The sequence below is a fragment of the Brachycentrus maculatus genome, unplaced genomic scaffold (assembly GCF_059751285.1).
Source record: "Brachycentrus maculatus isolate JH-2025_06_01 unplaced genomic scaffold, ASM5975128v1 h1tg000005l, whole genome shotgun sequence".
Taxonomy (NCBI): domain Eukaryota; kingdom Metazoa; phylum Arthropoda; class Insecta; order Trichoptera; family Brachycentridae; genus Brachycentrus; species Brachycentrus maculatus.
This window is the reverse complement of record NW_028280760.1, coordinates 1,615,308-1,637,801: the sequence shown is the minus strand read 5'-3', so window position 1 is coordinate 1,637,801 and position 22,494 is coordinate 1,615,308. Positions and strand designations below refer to the sequence as shown.

At 32.8% G+C, this 22,494-nt stretch overlaps 1 protein-coding gene and 1 long non-coding RNA gene across 2 annotated transcripts; one reads left to right on the top strand and one right to left on the bottom strand.

Moving 5' to 3' along the window:
• Positions 1 to 57: 57 nt before the first annotated feature.
• Positions 58 to 17,923, bottom strand: Lapsyn (Leucine-rich repeat activity-regulated protein at synapses). Its single transcript, XM_088256735.1, has 4 exons — positions 17,496 to 17,923; positions 5,102 to 5,312; positions 2,827 to 3,391; positions 58 to 1,077 (listed from the first exon to the last, which is right to left on the bottom strand). The coding sequence occupies exons 2-4, from the start codon at positions 5,303 to 5,305 to the stop codon at positions 800 to 802; spliced, it is 1,047 nt and encodes a 348-aa protein (XP_088112861.1). The 5' UTR covers positions 5,306 to 5,312; positions 17,496 to 17,923; the 3' UTR covers positions 58 to 799.
• Positions 5,798 to 10,289, top strand: LOC148313806 (uncharacterized). Its single transcript, XR_015839300.1, has 3 exons — positions 5,798 to 6,140; positions 8,081 to 8,317; positions 10,201 to 10,289. It is a non-coding gene; the product is annotated as an uncharacterized LOC148313806 (long non-coding RNA).
• Positions 17,924 to 22,494: the final 4,571 nt, after the last annotated feature.

Sequence of the window (22,494 nt, the reverse complement as noted above, 5' to 3'; positions counted from 1 at the left end):
TATGGTATAATTATTTTAGATATTTTGTGTAAGGGTATTAAAAAATAAGAAATTAGACATTTTTAATTCCAGTTTATTTTATCTATTAAATGTATATCCATGATACAAATATTGTAAAACATTTCATATATAAATATTATTAAATTATTAAAATTGAAGACGTTGGGACTAAAAAAACAAATGTCTTAAAAAAAAACAATTTTATTTTTTATATTTGATTACAACAGAACTGTATATTTTTTTTAAATCTTCAAATCAGGTGTGAAAAGTATGTTGTTTTTTGTAATATGCTAACAAAGATATTTATTTTCACTCTCTCGTGTATAAAAAAGGGTTTTTGTGGCATGTGTGGTTTTTGCCCAAAGGTTTAAAATTATATTTGACCAGACTCACATCCTGATTCATGTTTTGGTATTTATATTTGGTATCATGTAATTATTAATGGCACAAGGTAAGACACTCGCTTTCACAGTTGTGCGTGCAAAATTGCACGCAATATTGACAAAAACAAATAAACATTATTTTGTTTATATAAATCAATCCTACATCAATGTCCAAAATCAATACTTTGTGATCTTAAAATAAGATATTACGAAATCAACCGACAGTGTTCTACGATTTGATAGTTTACGATTTTTAATTCTACTCAGTCATTCTTATATTTTAATATAAATGCTAATCATTTATTTTGTAAGTAAAAATAACGAATAATAATAGCTTTTTCAAAACCATAGTATTTTTAAGATTATATCACTTTTTTTAAAATTAATTCTACGAGTGGTTGTGCAATTTTTTATGTTCATGAAACATCACTCAACAAGTTTGTTGTTTTGTTGCTTTGAGCTTCATTTTTTTTTGTAACTTTTGTAAGATTCTTAGTTTTCCTGACGTTCCTTCGATGGATCCAGTACAGTAAGATGGTGAAGCAAAGCAAGAATCCTCCGAGACTTGCTGCTATGATAATCCAAGTCTTCTTGACCACCTTTTCTAGTTTTTTTGTTTTGACAGCAGCTCTACATTCTTCGTGTGTTTTTATATCTTCTTCGCTAAATTGCACATCGGGACAATTCCGGGTATCTGAAAAAAAGTATAAAATAAATACTAAAAAAAAATCTTAAGAATTATGTTGCCCTTAAATAGCCCGCCTCCGTGGTGTAATGGTGAACATGTTTAGCTACCATGCTGGAGGTGCCGTGTTCGATTCCCAAGGGGGGGTGAAAATTAATATTTGTGATTTTACACTCTAATATTTATTTAATATTACCCTGGACTGGTCCCTGATGCGCAGGAGTGATCACCTTGCCTTCATGTACGTAATGATCAAGATAATACTTTGTCAATACAATGCAGTGCCCTATGCACCATTGGGTGCGGATAAGGGTTAGAAGAGAAAAAGAAGAAGAAATGTAAAACTGATTATCATGGTCATGTAATCAAGAAAACGAATCATAAATATTATATAATACCCCAAGCGTCTACAAGTCTAATAGTCTCAAATGGCCTACCACAAGGTTTATTTAGTCTTTGGTCATCTTTTATATTTACCTTCTCTACACTAAAGATGTGGAAACATAATAAGGTCATATGGATTGGGTATCACTGGTACGTGGTAGATATTCTAATTTATTTTTGTTCTAAACAGGTGTAAAAAGCTGAACTAGTCAATTCTGTTGATAAGTGTATCGATAAAACAGGACAACTCTGGATAGTCTGGACATACTCAGACGACAGAATTTAACTCGTAACACAATACTACTCGATACTAGGAGTATTATTTCACCGCCTCTTGAATTGTGTGGCGTGCTTTTAGATTCTGATCTCTCTGGAGACTCAAATCAGCAAAACAACAAGTACATGTTTTTTTTGGCTAATCAAATTAAGAGCATTTGAAACAACTTGCCAATTCATGCTGCCCATCAATGGATAAATTCATTTGTAGATTAAAAGGACTCGACTGCAATCAGTATAAATCACTGCACCGAGACTAGTTTTAGGAATTTTTAAATTCAGTCATGTCACTCTTCTTCATCTTCAAACCCTCATCCGCACCCGATGGTGCATAGGGCACTGCGTCATATAAACGCAGTGTTATCTTGATTGTTTTACGCATGAAGGAAAGGTGATCAGCTCTCCGCTTCAGGTACCAGTCCAGGGTAATATTGAATAAATATTACAGTGAAAAAATCACTTGTATTTATTTTACCCCCCTTGGAAATCGAACCCAGGACCTCCAGAACGGTAGCCGAGCGTGCTGACCATTACACTACGGAGGCGGACACATGTCACTCTACTTCTTTACAAATTGCACTTGTTACGCTTTTCCGAAAAGGTGGAGTGTAAGCTTTGTCTGCCTATGAATAAATCAATACTATATGGCTCCAAGTATCTACTCTTAACAGAACTGCATTCTGGACGAATTAGCCATTAGAAGTCTTAATCTTTGATCAGCTACAACAACTGCCATGGATAAATCGATGTTGCCAGCTCGCAACCAATGTACTATATTTGGCGAGCATGGCTGTAATGTTGAGGGACCGATTCCATGGATAGTTCTTCCAGCAGAAGTTAGAAACAGTGAGATTAAGATGATTTTTAGAAAAAACAAAAAATGCATTTATTTCCAAATAATTATGATAATTTCATTTTCCCTTTTATTATTCACAATGAAGCACCCTTAAGGTAGTATTTTACTAAAAGAGTGCTACATAAACTGTGCAAAATTATTATTACTGTACGGGGAATTGAACAAAGCTATTTTGAAAAAGTTTCATCATAACGTTTTTTTAATATTTTTAATAGGGAGAAACTATTTGGATAAATAATTACCTTGGCTTTCTGGATTGAATATGCTGTAAACATCTGGAATAACACTTATATGTTTTTCATTGAACCAAACTGATAATGGTTTATATGTGCACGCATCTTCTGCGTAGATGCTTCCAGTCAAATCTAATGTCGTAAGCCCACAGAATTGAGTGAAATCTTTTGGGAGCAGGTTTCTTAGCACATTCCCGGATATGTTCAAATGTTCTAGTTCTGACATGACCCCGAAATCTGGTATTGTAGTCAATTCACACTTGGACAAACTGAGGAAATTTAGGGGAGCTTTGAAAGGTTTCTCCGCAGTTTTCATGTCATTGACCACATTGATTAATGCATTATCCGACATGTACAGCCTCCGAAGAGACGGTAAGTTGAGGATGAAGACGGGAAGGGTGGTCAGGGCGTTCAGTGACAGATCTAGGGTCTCCAAAGATGTCAACGGATCGAACGCACTTGCTTCAATACTTTGTATCATATTATCACCCAAGTATAAAAATCGTAATGATGTATATCTTTGAAATGTCGCATTTCGTAGATCTCGAATCCTATTGAAGGACACATCCAAAATCTGAAACAAATGGAAAAAAATATTATTTCTTATGAAACATTAAAGTAAAAATAAAATAAAATTGGAGATATTTAAATACATTTATAAATAAAACACTAAAAAGCTTCAAGTCAAGGGAGTCTCAATGACAATGTGTGTAAATTGAAGACTGTTTCCACTTTACTGTGACTCTAAAGGTCTCTAGTCCATAAATTGTCTGAAATACTGAAAAATCATAGGGGTGAGTGATATTTTTGTGTTTTTGGGAAAAATATTGGTGTTAAAAATGATTATACTACATACAAATATATAAATGAAAGTATGTATGTATGTTTTTCCTCTATAGGCTCTTACACTATTTAACAGATAGAGTTGGTTTATGTTCCAAATTCAAATTTTATAAAAATTGGTCTCCTTTGGTAGATTTGAATATGTGTAGGTACCTAAATACCTAAACCTAGGTAGGTATAATTTATTCATGTGTTCATCAAAAAAAAGTTTTGTTTTTAAATTTGAATTTTGAACAAAATTAAATTTAAAGCAAACTAATTGAGATTCTATTGTTTTTTCAACAGGTGAAAGGTGAAAATGGTTTTCAAAGGCAAATAAGTAACTACTTATTATTATATTATATTATTATATGTGCAAAATACTTAAAAGGAAAAGGTAAGTGAGAAACGTGTGCTTTTTATATTTAGTTCTTTTCCATTTAACCAGACTGAGCCACTGCAACGTGTGACCGGGTACACCAAGTTTGATATAATTTTTAAACAAAAATAACCTATATTTTAAATTGATTATTTTTCTTCGGTTCGTATTGAATTTTTCTCTCTAACCCTTATCCGCACCCAATGATATATAGGGCAGTTCATCGCATTAATGCAGGGTTATCTTGCTCGTTACTTACATCAAGACAAGGTGATCATTCCTGTGCTTCAGGGACCAGTCTAGGTCAATATGAAATAAACATTAGAGTGTAAAATCGCTAATTTATTTTCACATCCCCCTGGGAATCGAACCCGAGACCTCAGGCACGGTAAATAAATACGCTAACCATTACACCACGGAAGCCGGGACAGAATTGAATTTAAGGTAGTGAAAAATAAAGTCCCTAGAATTACCACAGTTAAATATTTAAGGTGACTACATAAATTCAGTTTATTTTTCCTGTTAACACACCAAGAACGGGAAAGGTATTCCCACCCGTTCGTTCGATTGATGCTAAGGATGGGAAGGGTTTTTTACCTTTCGCGCTAGCCACATTTCAAATTCAGAATAGAAGGAATTATTTAATGTTTTATATGAATATTATATACCAATCTTTTGGTTAAAGTCTAAACTATATGTCCGCCTCCGTAGTGTAATGGTCAGCACGCTCGGCTACCTTGCTGGAGGTCCCGGGTTCGATTCCCAGGGAGAGTCAAATAAATGTAAGTGATTTTTTCACTGTAATATCTATTCAATACCACCCTGGACTGGTACCTGAAGCGGAGGGCTGATCACCTCTCGTTCATGTGTTATTAAGATAACACTGCGTTTATATGATGCAGTGCCCTCTGCACCATCGGGGTGCAAGATAATGGTTTTGAAGAAGAAACTATATGTACAAAATATATGTACCAATCTCTTTGTTAAGGTCTAAACTATATGTACACAATTATCAAATCCTGTCGTCAGCGGTTCGCGGGCGTAAAAAACAACCTTCCGAATTGTGTTAAGATATTTATTTACTTCTATGCTGGACTTGAGGGTGGCGGGCACGGCGTGCAGGTTGAGCGCGGAGCAGTGCACGCCGAGCATGCTGTAGGCGCGGTGGTACGTGCAGCGCTCCGGCTTGGCGCCCGGCACGGCGGGCGCGGGGCTCGGCACGAGGGCGCCCGCGGGGCCGAGCGCCGCCAGCCCCGACAGCCACGCCAGCGCCGCCAGCCACCGCATGCCGACCCTGGAACCACACAGTAAAATCATCATTTCAAATAACGCATATTTGTTCGAAAAAATAAAATCATCAATTCAAATAACGAATAGTTGTTCGAAGAAATAAAATCATCATTTCAAATAACGAATATTTGTTCGAAGAAATAAAATCAGCATTTCAAATAACGAGTATTTGTTCGATAAAATAAAATCATCATTTCAAATAACGAATATTTGTTCGAAATAATAAAATCACCATTTCAAATAATGAATATTTGTTCGAAAAATTATGTAAAAAAATCGTAAATATATTTTATATACTGTAGATTAAATTCCGCCTCCGTAGTGTAATGGTCAGCACGATCGGCTACCGTACTGGAGGTCCCGGGTTCGATTTCCAGGGGGGGGGGGGGGGTTGAAAATAAATATTAGTGATTTTACACTCAAATATTTATTTAATATTACCCTGGACTAGTACCTGAAGCAGGGGGCTGATCACCTTTCCTTCGTGTGTTAACGATCAAGATAACACTGCTTTATATGATGCGTTACCTTATGCACCATCACCATCATCATTTTAGTGATTTTTGCTAGAATATTTATTATTGCTTTGTTGTTATTGCGATGCAGTGCCCTATGCACCATTAGGTGGAGTAAGAAGAATCTATGTATGTATTTTTACTGTTCATGTATTTTCTATGATTTATTTTTTTTGTTAAATGTGTTCCGTCGATAATACAGGGCGCGTAAGAGAAAAACCAAGATGGCGAAGTTGCGCGAGTTTTGAGGAGTCTTTCGTATGACACGTGTCTTAAATTTCCAACCAATGACCCTCGATGGCCGACTGATTGATTTTGTGAGTTGATAATGTAGATTGTGATTGGAATGAATTGCATAATAATAATTGGTACCAATCTTTATCATTGTTACACTTTGTTCCTTTCTTATCAATGGAGCACTGACATTACACATCGCCACCTTGTATGTCTTGGATTTTAGATTATTTGTTTTATCGTGTTTTTATCTACACGTCCGTTGCGTGGATCTCGTTAGGTCGTGGATAATAATAAAAATGATTCATTGATTAATTTTTTGGGATTTTTCGACGATCATGTATTTTACCTCCTATCTAACTAAACATCACGCCGCTGTCGTAGGGGTAGGCAGAGAGAATAGAACGCCATACCACTACATCTTGGCGAATATCCTCACTTATTCCGACTCCTGACCTGATCACTTTCGAGTATATGAAATAATTGATCATGCAAGTTTCCTTGCTCTTCCTCTGCTCCTATTTCCAATTTGGTGTTTTTACCGTTTTTTACTCGCTCATTCCTTTCACATGTCTAACCTTCTCAACACACTTTTCTTAATTATATCCATAAGTTTATCTCGGCCTTGCATTCTTTCCTTACTTCACCATTTAAACATTTATCATATATCGTTTTGGTGCACATTTATCTGAGAGATCGCATTTCGGGAGCGTTCGGTCTACTTTCATCCTTCTTTTGCCAACTCTATGCTTCACTTTCATATATAATGGTTGGTACCAGGACTCTGTTGTGTACTGCCAATTTAGCTTTCGTTGCTAGGCTTTTATTTGCTATTACTGATTTCAGTGCACCATTCACTGTGTCCCCAACATTCACTTTACTTTTAATATCTTTATCAATCTTTCCATCTTTATAAAACATCTCGCATGCCCACTGCTGGGTGAAGGTCTCCTTCGCTGCCTACCACTCCTTGCAGTTTGAGCCTTCTTTGACAACTTCTTTCCGACAATTTTGGCGCTGTCGTCTGTCCATCTCGCTGGTTGACGGCCTACATTTCTGCGTCCAGGTCTCGGTCGCCACTCCATAACCTTTCTTCCCCACCTGCCACCTTCCGGTGTGGACACATGGCTCACAAAAGAAAATTTATTATGGCGAGTTTTTCTTCGAAAAATAAATGGCTTTGAATAAAAAAGCTATTGAAAAGTAAGAAGTTTAAAAAAAATATATATATAAAAAAAAATACCCAACATGCAACATACAAATATTTTTTAATATTAATAATAAAAATAAAAAATCCAATAAACATTCTTTAAAAAAAATATGCGTGGTGACACGTCTGGCCCCTCGCTTCATGAATTGAATGTTTTCGAGTGCCCCAGAAATCATAGAATGACCCGCCACATATGCATTCGCGTAAAATATTTGCCTGTATGTAGGAGTTATTAGGTTATCACGGCTGCATATACTTATGTATGCTCTTCTAGATACAAAATTACAATCACATGTTTAGTATATATTATAAATAATTTTAATTTGACAGACTTATAATAGGTACCCTAATTATTAATAACAAAACGCGGCTTTGAATGTTTTATTTTTAAAAAAATGTTGATAACAGTGGCGTGCACAGGGAATTAATTAGGGTAGGCAGTATAGGTAGGTAGTAAGGTAAGCTGGAACTACTTAGTAGGGTAGGCAGTAGAGGTACGTAGTAAGGTAAGCTGGTACTACTTACTTGGGTAGGCAGTAGTGGTAGGTATAAAGGTAAGCTGGTACTACTTTTTTACGAAGGGTAGGTACCTACTGTTACGTTTTTAAATGTCACGCGGGTAATTTAGGATAGGCACTGCTTTTCTGCTTACATGGAAGGCACGTCCCTGGTTGATACATATTTAGTAAGTGTGCTTTCTGTAGTATTGTAGTACAATGTAATGTGTACCCATATATTTTTGTTTAAATACTCGACAAATTTTCCCATTTAAAATACCAAACCATGTAACAATTATCTTAGTCACATTTTCAGGAAAATGGGATCGGGCGGATGTTGTGAATCACCCGATATACCATTATATACTTTTACATAACCTTCTGAGAAGCAAGCAGAAGATTTTCTATTAATTGAATAATAATCGCAGTCGGGTCATTGCGTGGTCTGTCTTATCAAGAATGACAGCTATAATGTGTATGAAGTTGGAATGTTTGCAAACACAATAACATTGTTCCTGTGCCTCCTAGATAATAAATACGATTCACAAAATAGGTAAGTACCGAAAAAGAATGTGTAGTACATATTAGAATAACTAAAATATAGTAAATATATAAAATACTTGAGGCATCTAGGTATGCCTAATTGCAGGGCTTTTTTTCCATGTGACGCGATGGAGCGGCGTTCCGGCACCTTTTTTTTCACGGAGACATGCATATTTATATTTTTTAATTTTCAAAATCAATTAAACGAAATAATATTTGAGTTCTGGGACTTTTTTTGTTTTTAAAAAAAGCCCTGCCTAGTTGTAAAACAAATCACCATTTTCCAGCCATATTAAGTATCCCGAGTTAATTATTATTATCAAATGTAAAATACACGAAGAAAAAAAACACAAGTTTATCAATATTTGCCCTCTTGGTGATGGAAAATACACGTTTATTCTGGTTATTTTCTGATTGATTCTGACTCACAACAAACGAAATTGTCTTAGGTAGGTATTTAAAGTAATTTGGATGATTATTTTAATGGAAGAAATTATCTGAAGTTTTGTTCGAACTTTTTTTTATAAATCGTTTATAATGAAGTATAAATAGAACGTTATTTTTTTCCATGTTTAATGTTTTTCTCAAAATAAATTGTTACATTATTATTCTATTTTAAGATTACCCACATTTCAAATATGTAGCTAATGTAGGAATTTATTTTATAACATTTTAGACTACATATTGCTGTCACTTTCTTTGTGTCTGCAGATACAACTTTTTGTTTATGGAAAATATACTGATAATGACACAAAAATATGAAAATTATAAAATAATAATAATAGAATATTGATAATAAATTAAATATGCAGTACACTTTATGGTGATGTTCCTATCTAAACATTTAAAAACTGAGTTTTTAAAACTAAGTTACTATCACACCGTAGGCAGAGAGAATAGAACTCCGCACCTGTTAATCGCACCGCAATCTGTCTTTGCAAACAATATTCGCCCCTTTCACATCCATGCATCTGCTGATGCATATCCGCCGATTATTCCTGCTCCTCACCTAACCAATTTCAAGTATTTGAAATACTTTTAACGCCAACTTTTCCTCGATCTTCCTCTGCTTCTATCGCCAACCACATACGTTATTATTTTTCACTTATAAACTTCATTTTTTAAATTTTAAATATACTACTATATACATGATATATGATAGATCGGAAAGTACTTCCTGGTATAAAGAATTGCATATTTTTTTCCGTTTCTGTATTTTTATACCTATTTATTAATAGTGGTTGGCAGAGAGAAATGAAATACTTATACGAACCTTGAGTTAATCATACAACATGACATTAATAATATATTATGACAATAACCCTAAATGCATAATTAGTACACAATGACTCTGATGCATTATTGTACATAGATATGACTGATTCTTATAATTTCCACGTAACTGATTATTACAGACCGTATTACGTTTCTACGTTCTTCCTACGTCCATCTACTTACGGTAATGTATGTGAATAGCTGACTGGGAAAACACCGGAAGTATTCATATATGGTAGCATACATAATATTACTAAAATTTATAAAAAGCAAATTAGAATTTTGCAAAAAAAAAGGTATTATATCCTTATCAATTGTGATTTACCTGGTACGTACCCAAGTAATTAGTCTTCATATTAAAATATACTCGGCGTATAACTGTAAAAAAACTAACCATTAGTATTTATTTTAAAATCAAGACCACGTTTTTTTTGTAATAACAATTAACCTGTCCGGAGTGAGTTTTTTTCGCTAATTTTTTGTATTTTTAATTTTAATAATTTTATACCATAGTCATTATTTAGAAAAAAAAGAAGTAAAACTTAAATAATTTTTTATAGGTATTACCACAAAGTGACTGCCAAATTCATTAATGAACATATTATTTATATTGTTTAGAAGAGCTCCAACCTCATCATAAAGTGGCTCGTGGAGCACAAATGGGGGCTTGACATGTGGCGGCACTGGAGCACAGTGTTGCGTTTACCAGCGAGCTAATCTTCATCTACATCTCTCCAAATTTCCTTTTTTCTTTCGCCGTTTCTTTTCACTACTTTTATTTTTATTTGTTTATTATTTTAATTTCATTTTATAAAAAAATGTTGTAAAACATATATGGCTGACTAAGTATTGCACCCACCACTTAGTCAAGCTGGAATAAAGATTTATTATTAACATATTCTAAATTGGAGAACATATTATGTGAACATAATACATACATGATAAAAATTATGCTTGCATTTGGTACGATAATATCTACATTTGATACAACGATTTTTTGCAACACAGTATACTGATGTGTAGTTTCATTTTCTTAAAACGTGTTCGTCAAGTCAACTTAAAACATCAATTGCTTAATTACTTAATGATCATCAGTTGAAACTAAACTCCACCCACGCTCAATTGTGTTTATGTCCATTTAGAACCAACACAATTTATCCAATTAATTGAAGAGGCATAGAAGGAATGATTCTACTGATAAAAGATACAAGCAGACCATTAAATACGAAGTCAATTCTTATTAACGAGCAGTGACGTGTAGAGTTTTTTTAGGCACTGGTCGTGTTTCTATATGGAACGCGAGTAATCCAGGGTAGGCACTGCTTTTCTGCCTGTATAGAATGCACTCCTCTGATAACAACATATAAATTCAATATACATTGTAATATTTTTTTATCGACAATTGAACATTTTTACAAACCAAAATTGAATGTTGTGGACTAAACTTGTGACGAACGTTTTACAAATCTCCATATTATGCGTATGTGCGTCAAAATGATATATAGTATGATAGACGTTCGAATGGTGATATAAGGAATGAATGCAAGGCTGAGATAAGTACTACCGATAAAATAAAGAAAGGTGTGTTAATATTATTTGGGCATGTGAATCGAATGAGCGAAGCAAGAACAGTAAAACAAATTTATTAGGCGAATGTGGTTAGTAATAGAAGCAAATGAAGACCAAGGAAAACTTGACATTATCAAGTATTTCTCTTACTTGAAATTGGTCAGGTCAGGTGGCGGAGTAATCGGCTGGTGTATATATAGGCTGGTGTATATATCGGCTGGTGTATATATAGGATAAGCATGAATGTGGAAATTGCGAAGATCGTTTGCAAGGACAGATAGGTTAGCGTTTTTTTATCATGCTTAGTTTTCCTCGGTCTTCCTTTGCTTCCATTGCCAACCACATTCGCCAAATAAATTTGACGTACTACATGATATAAAATTTATTTGCCCTATACAATATTATGTGAGTTTTAGGGAAAGTAAATAATGCAGGTAATTATAATGATAATTGATGATTTGACTATTGTTTTATACCATAGATGGCTTCACAATATACAAATGAATCACCGAGTTCAATGAGATGGGAGCAGCTTCTGTACTGTGATTGGTTGTGCGATGGAGCAAATCATTCCGTGCATTATGTCTCATCTGTACTATAATATGATAATATCTGGGTGTGGACACGAACCATTTACTAAACCTTTTCGGTCCAAAGAGTTTCACATACTGACGGATTCGTGACAATGGCTAAATTGGAAAATACGTTAGTACCTACGCGTTAGGTCTATTATTTCAAAGGTTTTTAACGATTATTTAACACAGTGGTCGGCAAACTTATTAGCTAAAGAGCCAAATATGCACATTACAACGGTTAAAAAAAATATTGAAAGCCAAATCTGTTTGCAATTCCAGTACACCTTAATTATATTTTAAGACAATTACGGGTACACCCAATAAAACTTGATTTCAGACAAAATAAGGATTTTCTTCATTAATAAAAATCTTTTTAAAATAAGGTATCCAAAAGAATACTACTTATTGGGAATAATATCTTCACATCTCCTTTGAAAGTTTGATAAAGTCAGGTTTGTATGTCGTTATTATTAGCACGTTTCCAGGTTTTCATCAATAAAACGATTTCTCAGTTTGCTTTTGAAGAGGTTCATGTTTTAAAAAGATTGTTCGCATGAATACGTAGAACCGAAAAGCCTTCCCGCGGATATTTGTGCTGGGGCCGCACTTAAAAGGTCAAAGAGCCGCATGCGGCTCCGGAGCCACACTTTGCCGACCACTGATTTAACATAAAATAACAAGTAAAATAGTGCTACACTGTTTTGCCACTCATTTTCAATATATGATTGTATCTTCAACTTTCTCAATTTAACATACATGACATATCGCTCACTCCTTTCAAGAACGTCATAAAACAAAAAACCAGATTTTTCAGGAGAACGTTTTTAAAGTTTAAAAATATAATACAATGTATTAAAAATAAATATAAAGCCACTTATTGAACTTTTTACTGTGCAACAGATCTTTTTAGGTTAAACCTGAAGGTTTTTTCTCCATTTGAAAAATAACTAGTTTATTCAAAAAAATAATTAAACAATACCTTTTCTTCAAAATGCAAAAACAACACTTAGTGCCCTGTAGCGGTTAAATATTAAGTTAAAAATATGCCTCTTTTGCTGGGATATAGTACCTACATTTTCTGGGCATTCCGAAAACATGCACAACTGAAAATTAACGATTTTTGATTTATGACGTTCTTGAAACGAGTGAGCGATATGTCTCATCTTAACAAACTTCCTATTACTTTTATATGGTCAATAGTCTACAACATTATTTTCAAATTTGTTAAACAAATTTATTTCATGCATATCCGAAACGATCTCAATGTCATCTAGTTCCTTCTATTATTAAATAATAAACCTCGAACAGGTGCGCCAAGTGATTAACAAAAATTACAGCTCATTATTTTATCAAATGAGTGATGTTCTTATCTGACAAATTTTCCGTCCGGTTAAGAAAAACCTACACTGAAGAGAAAATTCTTAATCGTTCTGAAATGCAGGTACTTGCCTATAAAGATAACATACCATGTATGTGACTTGATACATTCCCCTAATATGCTACCTGTGTGATTGCGCCGCTTTCCCGCAGGGGTAGCCAAACAGTGTGTCTTAGCAAACATTCTTCGCCTCTTCCACATTCATGCATCTCCTCATACATTCCCACCGATGTTTTTGACTTCTGATCTGTCCACACCAAGTATTTGAATTCGAAGTAAAAGTACTTATGATAACGAATCATGCATAGTTTTCCTCGGTTTTCCTTTGCTTCTAACTTTAACTACATACATTAGCCTCATATGCTGTACCGTTCTTACCTCACTCATTCGTTCCACGTGTCTAAACCACCTCCAAGTAGAATAAATTTGTCTGATGATGTTTATCTCAGTCTTGCATTATATCTTTTTTTGTCACCATTAAAACTTATATCCGCCTCCATAGTGTAATGGCAGCACGCTCGACTACCGTTCTGGAAGTCCCGGGTTCGATTCTCAGGGGGGGGTGAAATGAATATAAGTGATTTTTTCACTATAATATTTATTGCATACTACCCTGGGCTGGTACCTGAAGCGGAGGGCTGATCACCTTTTCTTTAATGATCAAGATAACGCTTCGTTTTATGATGCAGTGCCCTATACACCATTGGGGTGTGGATAAGGGTTTGAAGAAGGAAGAAGAAAACTTATGTATTGTTTTGCCGCACATTCGTGAGTGATCGCATTTCAACTGCATTCCTCTCCTTCCTTCTCTTGCTAGCTCCGTTCTTTTCTTCCATACGTTAGGGTTGGTACCACGTCTCGCTGTGCACTGTTAGTTTAGTCGTAATAATAAGAATATTACATTATAAACATTGTATGACAGGCGCCATAGGATAGTGAGGTAGACGCTTGACAGCGAAGCTGGCGTCGCAGGTTCGATTCCTAAAATTATAATTTCTGATCGACGCGATGCCACCTGCATTTTGATAAGACTTGTGTGATATATTGGAGTGTGTTCACTCACTGGCTCTTCTCTTATCTCTCGTGAGATATGTACTTTGTTTTAATTTTATCTTTGTTTTTACATCAAAAGATGATAATAATTTGTAATAGGCAGATAAAAGGAAGAATTTGAAACAAATCAGCAATCTGACACTCCTTAATTATTGTACAGTAATCTAATTTTAAGTATGTACGTATACACACCTATATTTTGATTTATACAGAGTGGCGCAAAATCAATCACCCTATCGGAAGATTTTATAATTTTTACAAATGGCGTCGTACGTCAATCATATTTGACATTTGTGAACAAGTAGTCAGCTGCAGTATACAAACAAACTCAGGGTGGCATAAAAATGAATCATCTAATTTTGTTGATGTTTAACCTTTTTACTAAATAAAAATATGATTTTGAGTGATGAAAATCTTTATTTAAACATTTATTTTTTTCTGTTAAATGGAAAAGATTTTGCCGCCAGTTTTGATGCATATTTGTGCCCGTGTAATGCTGTCGAGTTCACAAATTTCAAATATGATTGACGTACGACGCCGTTTGCAAAAATTATAGCATCTTCCGATAGGGTGATTAGTTTTGCGCCACACTGTATGGAGGTTTTCTTTGCTGCGAGTCGTACGGATACTTTTACTTTTTCTTATATTCTCTACTTCCTTTTCTATTTAGCAGTAATATCCTTCACTTCCGTCATCTATATCTTTTCTACGAATCCTTTCTTCAAGATATTATTTTTTTGTATTGGATTGTACATCACATGAATTACAGTAATTTCGCCTTGTAGAATTTTAGTTGGTGAATTAATGAAATGATTGATTACCTATATTATTTATTAATTTGGCATAAACTTTATGGAATAATATGATGATTTGAATATAAAAAATTAGCTTTATGTACGATTTTTTGGTTGTAAATACGATTGGTCCTAGAAAAACAGATGTTCTCATCAACAGGTGATTAATTCATATTATCTTATCGATTTACTGCTTTATATTTGCAGGAAGTCATAAATATTTGTCCGTTGAGTAGTCCGGTGTATGAATAAATTTCTCAAATAAATTAATAAATTGACATTGATTGGCGATTTTCCCACTTTTACTTTGATGTTCTTAATTTTGTTTTATGATTATTTTTTTAACTATATTTTGTGGGTAAAAACCCACTATTGTTACTTTTGTGTTTTTAGTGTTTTTCTTGATTTTTCACCGAATTTTCTATTCCTATGTTGTTGAATTTCATATGGTGTATTTTATAGTTTATATACCACAGCAGGAGCTACAAATAAAAAAGTCTCTGGTTTGAAAATCCGACTCGTAAAAAACACGGGTAGCGCCGGAAATAGAAAATTAAAACTTACATACATATATTTGGTACTGAAAATACTAAATGTGAAAAGGGATTTTAGATTTTAAATGTATATACGGACTTGATTCGATTATTCACAACATATTGAGAAACATGGAAAATTCGTGAAATCGCATCTTTGTTACGGGGATTGTATGTTAATTTTGACAGGCGCATTTAAAACGAACGACCTTTTCTATAAAAGTGAGAAAAACAGCCAATAAACGAAATTAAATATTGATAAAACTGTTGTCAATCGTCTTCAATCTGCATATTATTATTATGTAATCAATTTTTGTATTTCCAACTTTTTCACAGCATTCAGAATTTCATAATATGTAGGTATTTAAAAATAGCAAGTATTCGTTCAAAATATTTTGAGAATCTTTATTTACAAATTCTCGGTTTGTCTCCACCTAGGAGTTATTTATATTGATAATCTCAACATAGATGAAGAAAAATATGGAAGTCTGGGCTTGCGACATGTCATAGGCTGGTTTAAATGAAACCTTTATACACGTGTAAACATTCACCATTCTAACTATGATTGACAACCACACTTCTCAAATTACACGTGTACACAATGATAACTAAAATCAGCCTATAATAGTAAGCCCTGTAAATACCCAGACTTCCATATTCTTCTTCGTCTACGTTGAGATTATCAATATAAACAATTATTTGTACTAGTCGAAAAGCAAATCACTTTATAAGAGCTGTTGCAAATCTACTTATTGTCATTATAATCAAATATACTTATTGTTTAAAATTTCTTTGAATACAATACAACGTACGGGTTGCGTTTATCAAATTAAGTACATGGGAAGCAAAGCAACTGTAAAATATGGTTTCTACTTCGCGGGGGTAAGATACTTCCTTTCCTTCTAACCCTTATCTATTCCTAATGGTGCAAAGAGCACTGCATAAAATCGAAGCAGTGTTATTTTGGTCGTTAATAACAAAAAGGAAAGGCGATTATTAGTCCTGCTACTTAGAAACCCGTACGGAGTGATATCAAATGAGCATCAAAGGGAAAACTTACTCAATTTAAGTTTTACTTGGTAAATACCACTATTTCTTAAAATCCATTGTGACACTTGTTTCGATCCATTCTGCATCATTTTCAAACACCGTATGATTAACAAAATGATTCGGAATGCATCGAAACACGTGTCGCAATAGATTTTAAGAAATGTGTAGTAGTATTTACCAAGTAAAACTTAAATGGATAGATTAATATCCACAAAGTGATTGCCGAATCAATCAATGAGAAAATCATTTGTTATTTTGGCCTGATATAGGTACGAGTATACATAGAGGGTCTGAGAATCTTTTCTTTTTGTCCAGACTTTTCGTTACAAATTGAAATTTTAACAGGTTCGTGAATACGGGTAATAATGTATGAAATCAAATTGTTATCTGCGAATATCGAATAAAGCCAACGCAAGGTTCAAAACAATCAATCTTCTGATTAAACATGACAGATTGATGCCATTTTTATTTTGAGTTTTGTGAATGTCGCATAAATAAATACTCATTAGGTATCCAGTGCAATGATAAGATAATGCTGTAATTAAAAGACACTTGGTTTTTTGTTCAAAGGTCGGGAATATTACAGGCATTATTAAGACTATACACTATACAACACAAGATTTTGGTGTCAAACACCTAAGCATAGATGAATAAGTTAGGACAGGGCTTACGACGTGTCATTGGCTGGTTTATATGTGTATTTTTATAACAAAAACAAAATGTAATTTTTTGAGTTTATTTAAACTCGAAAAATAAACATATTTATGAAATATTAAATTTTCTCTTACACATGTTAAATTATTCCATTATAATGGAATAATTTTACACGTGTAGGCATAATGCATAGTTGCCAAAATGCACGAATTTTGCTTCGTTGCAAAACAAAAACCGGGTTTTGCTTCGTCAGAAAACAATATACTGTAATATTAATAAGTAGTTTTGTCGATTTCGCAACACTCACCTTCAATTAGCAATGTCCACAATAGAAACAATATTCGTGTATGCAAGTAAATTTATCATGAATCGATCGTTGAATAAAATTCGATCACTAAAAATATTCTGTTCTCACTGAATAATTTCCACTCAATTCTCTAGTTCTTTTGTTTTATCATTTTTGTAGCACTTTGGTGAAATTTGGCTTTGAAATCAAATTATATACACTGTTTTAAACGGGGTAATTTGATTTTGTTTCACATAATTTCTTGGAGGATTCGTTAGGATAAAGAGCACTAAAAGCAGTATTTGGACGCACGTAGAGGACTTAATTCAACCAAACGCGGGATGGGAAGCACCAATCAGTTCAATCAACAAGAAGAGGGATCGGACTACGCGGTATGTGTTCCTCAGTACCACAGGAGCTGTTCACAGTCCGAGATATTCATTTAAACTGAGTAGACTAATTTTGTAGAACATTATCAACTGATATGAGCGACTCGCTCTTGCTCAATAGAAACAATAGTCTCATCGGCGATAGTAATTTTTCTTCGAACAAAAATGATGCGTCTTTGATATAATTTTTGATAACACGTTGAGTTAATCTGTGGAGCATACGTACCCACTCACGTATCATCTTTTAATATTCTTTAAATTAAGATGCCTACTAAGAGAAATTATTTTTTAGGTGGCGAGGTACATTACGCATATTTTGTGCAAAGGACACTTATTAATTAAACCGAATCATTTCTGCTTATAAATACAGATAAATATATAAAAATGAACTTACACACCTTGAACTTGTAAACTTGCTAGTGAACTTTAAAAATGTATTCTTGTTTTTGTGAATACCATTTCGAAAAATATTTTTGTTTAATGTAAGGTGCCTAAATAATGTTTTGTTAATGAACAATAAAAATGGAGTAACATTATATTGTTAATAAAAGAAGGTATATAATAGGTAGAAAAGTATTTTAGCTTATAGGATATATTTTCTTTCACGTGAGTAAAATTTTATTTTATCTTTAATTTTCACATTATTTATCCCAAATCACTTCGGTTGATGTCCTGATATCATAATTATAAGGGCATTGAAAGTAGTATTTTCATTCATATTTATTTAATCACCATCTAAATAGATGAGAGTAAAGACTTACGAACGATATATTTATAAAATAAAATCAAACGAAAAATTCGAATACCGTAAGTTAAATTTGACTATTTTCAGTATCCAAATACCTTCTTCACAAATTATAATAATAATAATTCATAAAACTATTTCGTATTTATTTTCAGAGTTAATGATGTTACAGAGGGAAGAATTTGTAAATAAAAATAGTAATTCAGTTATATTATAACTATAAAGCAAATGTGAAAACAATATTAGATTATATGATACAAATGTAGTTTTAATTAAAACATTGTGTCAAGAAATTGTCTTATTAACTAGCTTCAATAAACAAAAAAATCAAATGTAATTTTGTGGAATGATATTTGTATTCACATTCAAATAATTATATTTACGTACTGCCAAGTGTACTAACTACATAAAAGCAGTGTTGTCTGATAACTGCAATAGCCAAAGGCTACATGCGATAAACTCGTCTGAGAAGTCAAACAAGATATTGAAATGTGGTAGAAATAATTCTTAAAATAAAAGTTAGATAAATTGAATGTGTTCATGTGTTGAATAAAATGTGCATTTTACAATTTTTTGTGACAATTTCTAGATTCTTCTCTTTCTAGATCTGGAGTAATAGAGCATGTACAAGAGGCTTAGCCACATCATTAAAATCTCTATTTTGAAATATAATTTTCAGCATAATAATGGGAATAATTTGAAACCCTTAAAAACCAAATGAAAAATATATCAATTGTTAAATACACTGGTCGGCGTCAAAATAAACCATTCCAAATTAGGTTTTCATTGTGTATTTTGATGTGAGGAATCAAAAACTGGTTAAGAAATTACTTACATCATATCCAATTTGTGAAGAAAATTGACTCGTGAGATTCTTGTGAGTTGTTTTAAACGTTTCGTTTGCAAAGACCAAATATTGTTTATAATTTTGTCATCGGTTTTAAATTGAATACAAAGAAATTTTTTATAAAAATTATCTTTGAAAGAAGGAAAATTAGGTGAATACCATTTTTTAACCACAGGTATATTGTCTAATCATAATTATAATTATAATTTTGTCTTATTTTTTGACATCTCATCAAAGATGAAGAAGAATATGTAAGTCTGGACATTTACGGGGCTGACGACCGTCATAGGCTGGTTTGATGGTCTGGCTGGTCATTGATGAGATGTTAAAAATTAATATTTGTACACACTCAAAATTATTTGGTTTAAGGTGTCTTAGGACTGCTAAGGTTTCCTTCATATAATTAGCGATCGAGTTAACATTTCGTCGGTCTGCCGCAGTGCCCTTTGCACTATGGGATGCGGACAAGGGTCAGAAGATTATTAAGGTAGGAAATTAAGGAAATTAGGAAAAAGATTATTAAGGTTTTTAAATATCTCACTGGTGTGGTGTTCACTTTTATCCTTTTAACTTTTGAGTCAAGGGCAAAATGTTTATTCAGTTGCTTAAATTTCATTATTTTTCATTCACGATTCAAATTGTGTATTTATGAATCTATTTACAAATTTCTAATATCGTGCGATAGTAATATATTGGGTATACAGTAACGTACTCGAACAAGTGTACTATGTACAAAATACATGAGATAATACATCCGTACATTATGTATGTATTGTATATTTGTTTTCAGAATATCACTTCACTTGCGATGTTATTATTTAACAATATAATTTGATAACGATTTGAGTCAAGTGACCGTTGGAAGGTGGGAGGAACATATTACCAGATAAATATGGACTGCCTATTCAATGATAGCTTTTCTTAAGTAAAATAAAACTACTTGATTTATTAAAATATTAAGGAAACGTTGGATGCTGCATCCTCGTTACTAGTTCACATTTATTTTTATAAAAAACGTGTATGTATTTATTAATACGTCAATCTATTTATTAGTTACAAATAGATTACCTTTAATAAATTTATTTTACCATAACAAATACCAAAGGGATTTATTTTTATAATTAACCAACTAACCATAACGCTGCTTTCCCGCAGAAGTAGGCAGAGCGAATAGAGTGGCACACCAATCTGTCTATTGCAAAGAATCTTCGCCTCTTCCACATTCATGCGTCTCCTCATGCATACCCGCCAATTACTTACTAGACCTTTTGAACTTACAAATAAATATACTTTATCTTCTTCTTTATTATTACGATTATTCCGACTCCTGACCTGACCACTTTCTTCAAGTATTTTAAATACTTGATTAGGCCAAGTTTTCCTCGGCCTTCTTCTGCTTATATTACCATCCTCATTGGCCTCATAAATAATTATTTATATATTTTTAATTTTAAGTTTTTGAAATTAAAATAAAATCACTGTTTAATTACTTATTTAAGGCAATCTGCCACCACAGAGAACATTAAAATTTAAAATTTCACAAAATTTGAATATTTCAAACGAAGTCATTTTAAATTGGGCACCGAATAGTTTAAAATATTTTTATAATATAAATAAATTAGTGTATTAGAGTACCTACCTAGATAATCAAGTTCTTTCATTACAAATAATAACAAATGTGCAACGGTATCGGAAATAAAACAACCTTCATTGCAACCATTTGATTAGTGTTTTGTTATTATAACCTACATTTCTTTAGCCGACTATGTTGTTTATTATCTTGACAGCAGTTATTCACATTTCATATACTTACGTACCTACACGTTTCATAATATTGTTTTTGCAAATTATTCCTGTAGGTGTAAGTGATTGGTATTAAAACGTCTTCTATGAATCATATTTGTCTATGTAACATAATTTGTGGAGTAACCAAAACAATTTCATTTTTGAGAAGCTGGTCATACCAATTTATGACATTTGATGTGGCAGTAAAAAATAGGTGCATATGTAATACACTACGTAAAAATATTTAAAAAAAAAAACCTAAACCTATATTTTGTATACGGTATTTGAGTGAATCTAAAAGTGATACAGGTGTTACTATATTTAGTATAACAATAAAGAACAGTTATCAAATAAATTTTGCTTTGAAATATTTCTCTTCCTTGCAAAAAGTTTTTTTTTTAAATTATTTTCCGTGTTTTAAATAAAACCATGGATTTTCATTGTTGTAGAAAATTTTGGTTCCAAAATATTTGAAGTTCTGTTGGAGTTGTTTGATGTTGCATTTTGTTAATGTAAAAAAATTTTGAAATCTCAATGATGATCTTTACATTTATTTTTTAACATCCTTTAATAGTTGAATAATTACCGTTGTTTAGAAAATGGTTTCTACGTTAGGGACTTCAAAAAAGTTGAAAATAATAATTTTGTGAGATAATTATTTTTTAATGACTACTGATTGTTCTTTGAACTATTTTGATTGAGTTCAATTTATTTATTTATTTACTTATTGAACGGCTGAAGCCTTTAAGGTAATACATATAATACAAATATATACAGTATCTAATACAAAAATAAAAAAATACACTAATGAATACACTAATAGAGAAACAAAAAGTCTTGTAACAAATAGTCTTGTAACATAAAATCATAATTAAAAAATAAAATAACAAGTAGTAAGCACTAGTAAATACACGTCTCCTTCAAACACTATCGGTGAGCAGTAAGAGAGAGTGAAACACAACGTTTAAATTTATCCATTATAACATGGAGAAGAAATGCTGAGAAAGTACAGATTTCAAGGAGGATAACAATATATTAAATAAATCTATACTTTTAAAAGCATTGGCTAACATGTGAAGCCGCGGAATCAGAGAGAACATGGAACAGAAAATGCGTTGTTATAAAATATGTATGTTGTATTTGTTTCGTATAAGTCTTGCGAAACGAAAATCCGAATCTCCATTTTACGATGATTCAGCTTAAGTATTGGAAGGATACTATCGAGAAAACTGACCCAGATACTACGTTCCCTAT

What these genes read in the sequence shown, in the direction of transcription:
- Lapsyn (XM_088256735.1), bottom strand. Translation starts at nt 5,305, where the DNA reads ATGCGGTGGCTGGCGGCGCTGGCGTGGCTGTCGGGGCTGGCGGCGCTC. An exon ending in CCCTCAAGTCCAGCATAGAA is followed by an intron (nt 3,392 to 5,101) that starts GTAAATAAATAT and finishes CATTTGTTTCAG; the next exon opens with ATTTTGGATGTGTCCTTCAA. An exon ending in ATTCAATCCAGAAAGCCAAG is followed by an intron (nt 1,078 to 2,826) that starts GTAATTATTTAT and finishes ACTTTTTTTCAG; the next exon opens with ATACCCGGAATTGTCCCGAT.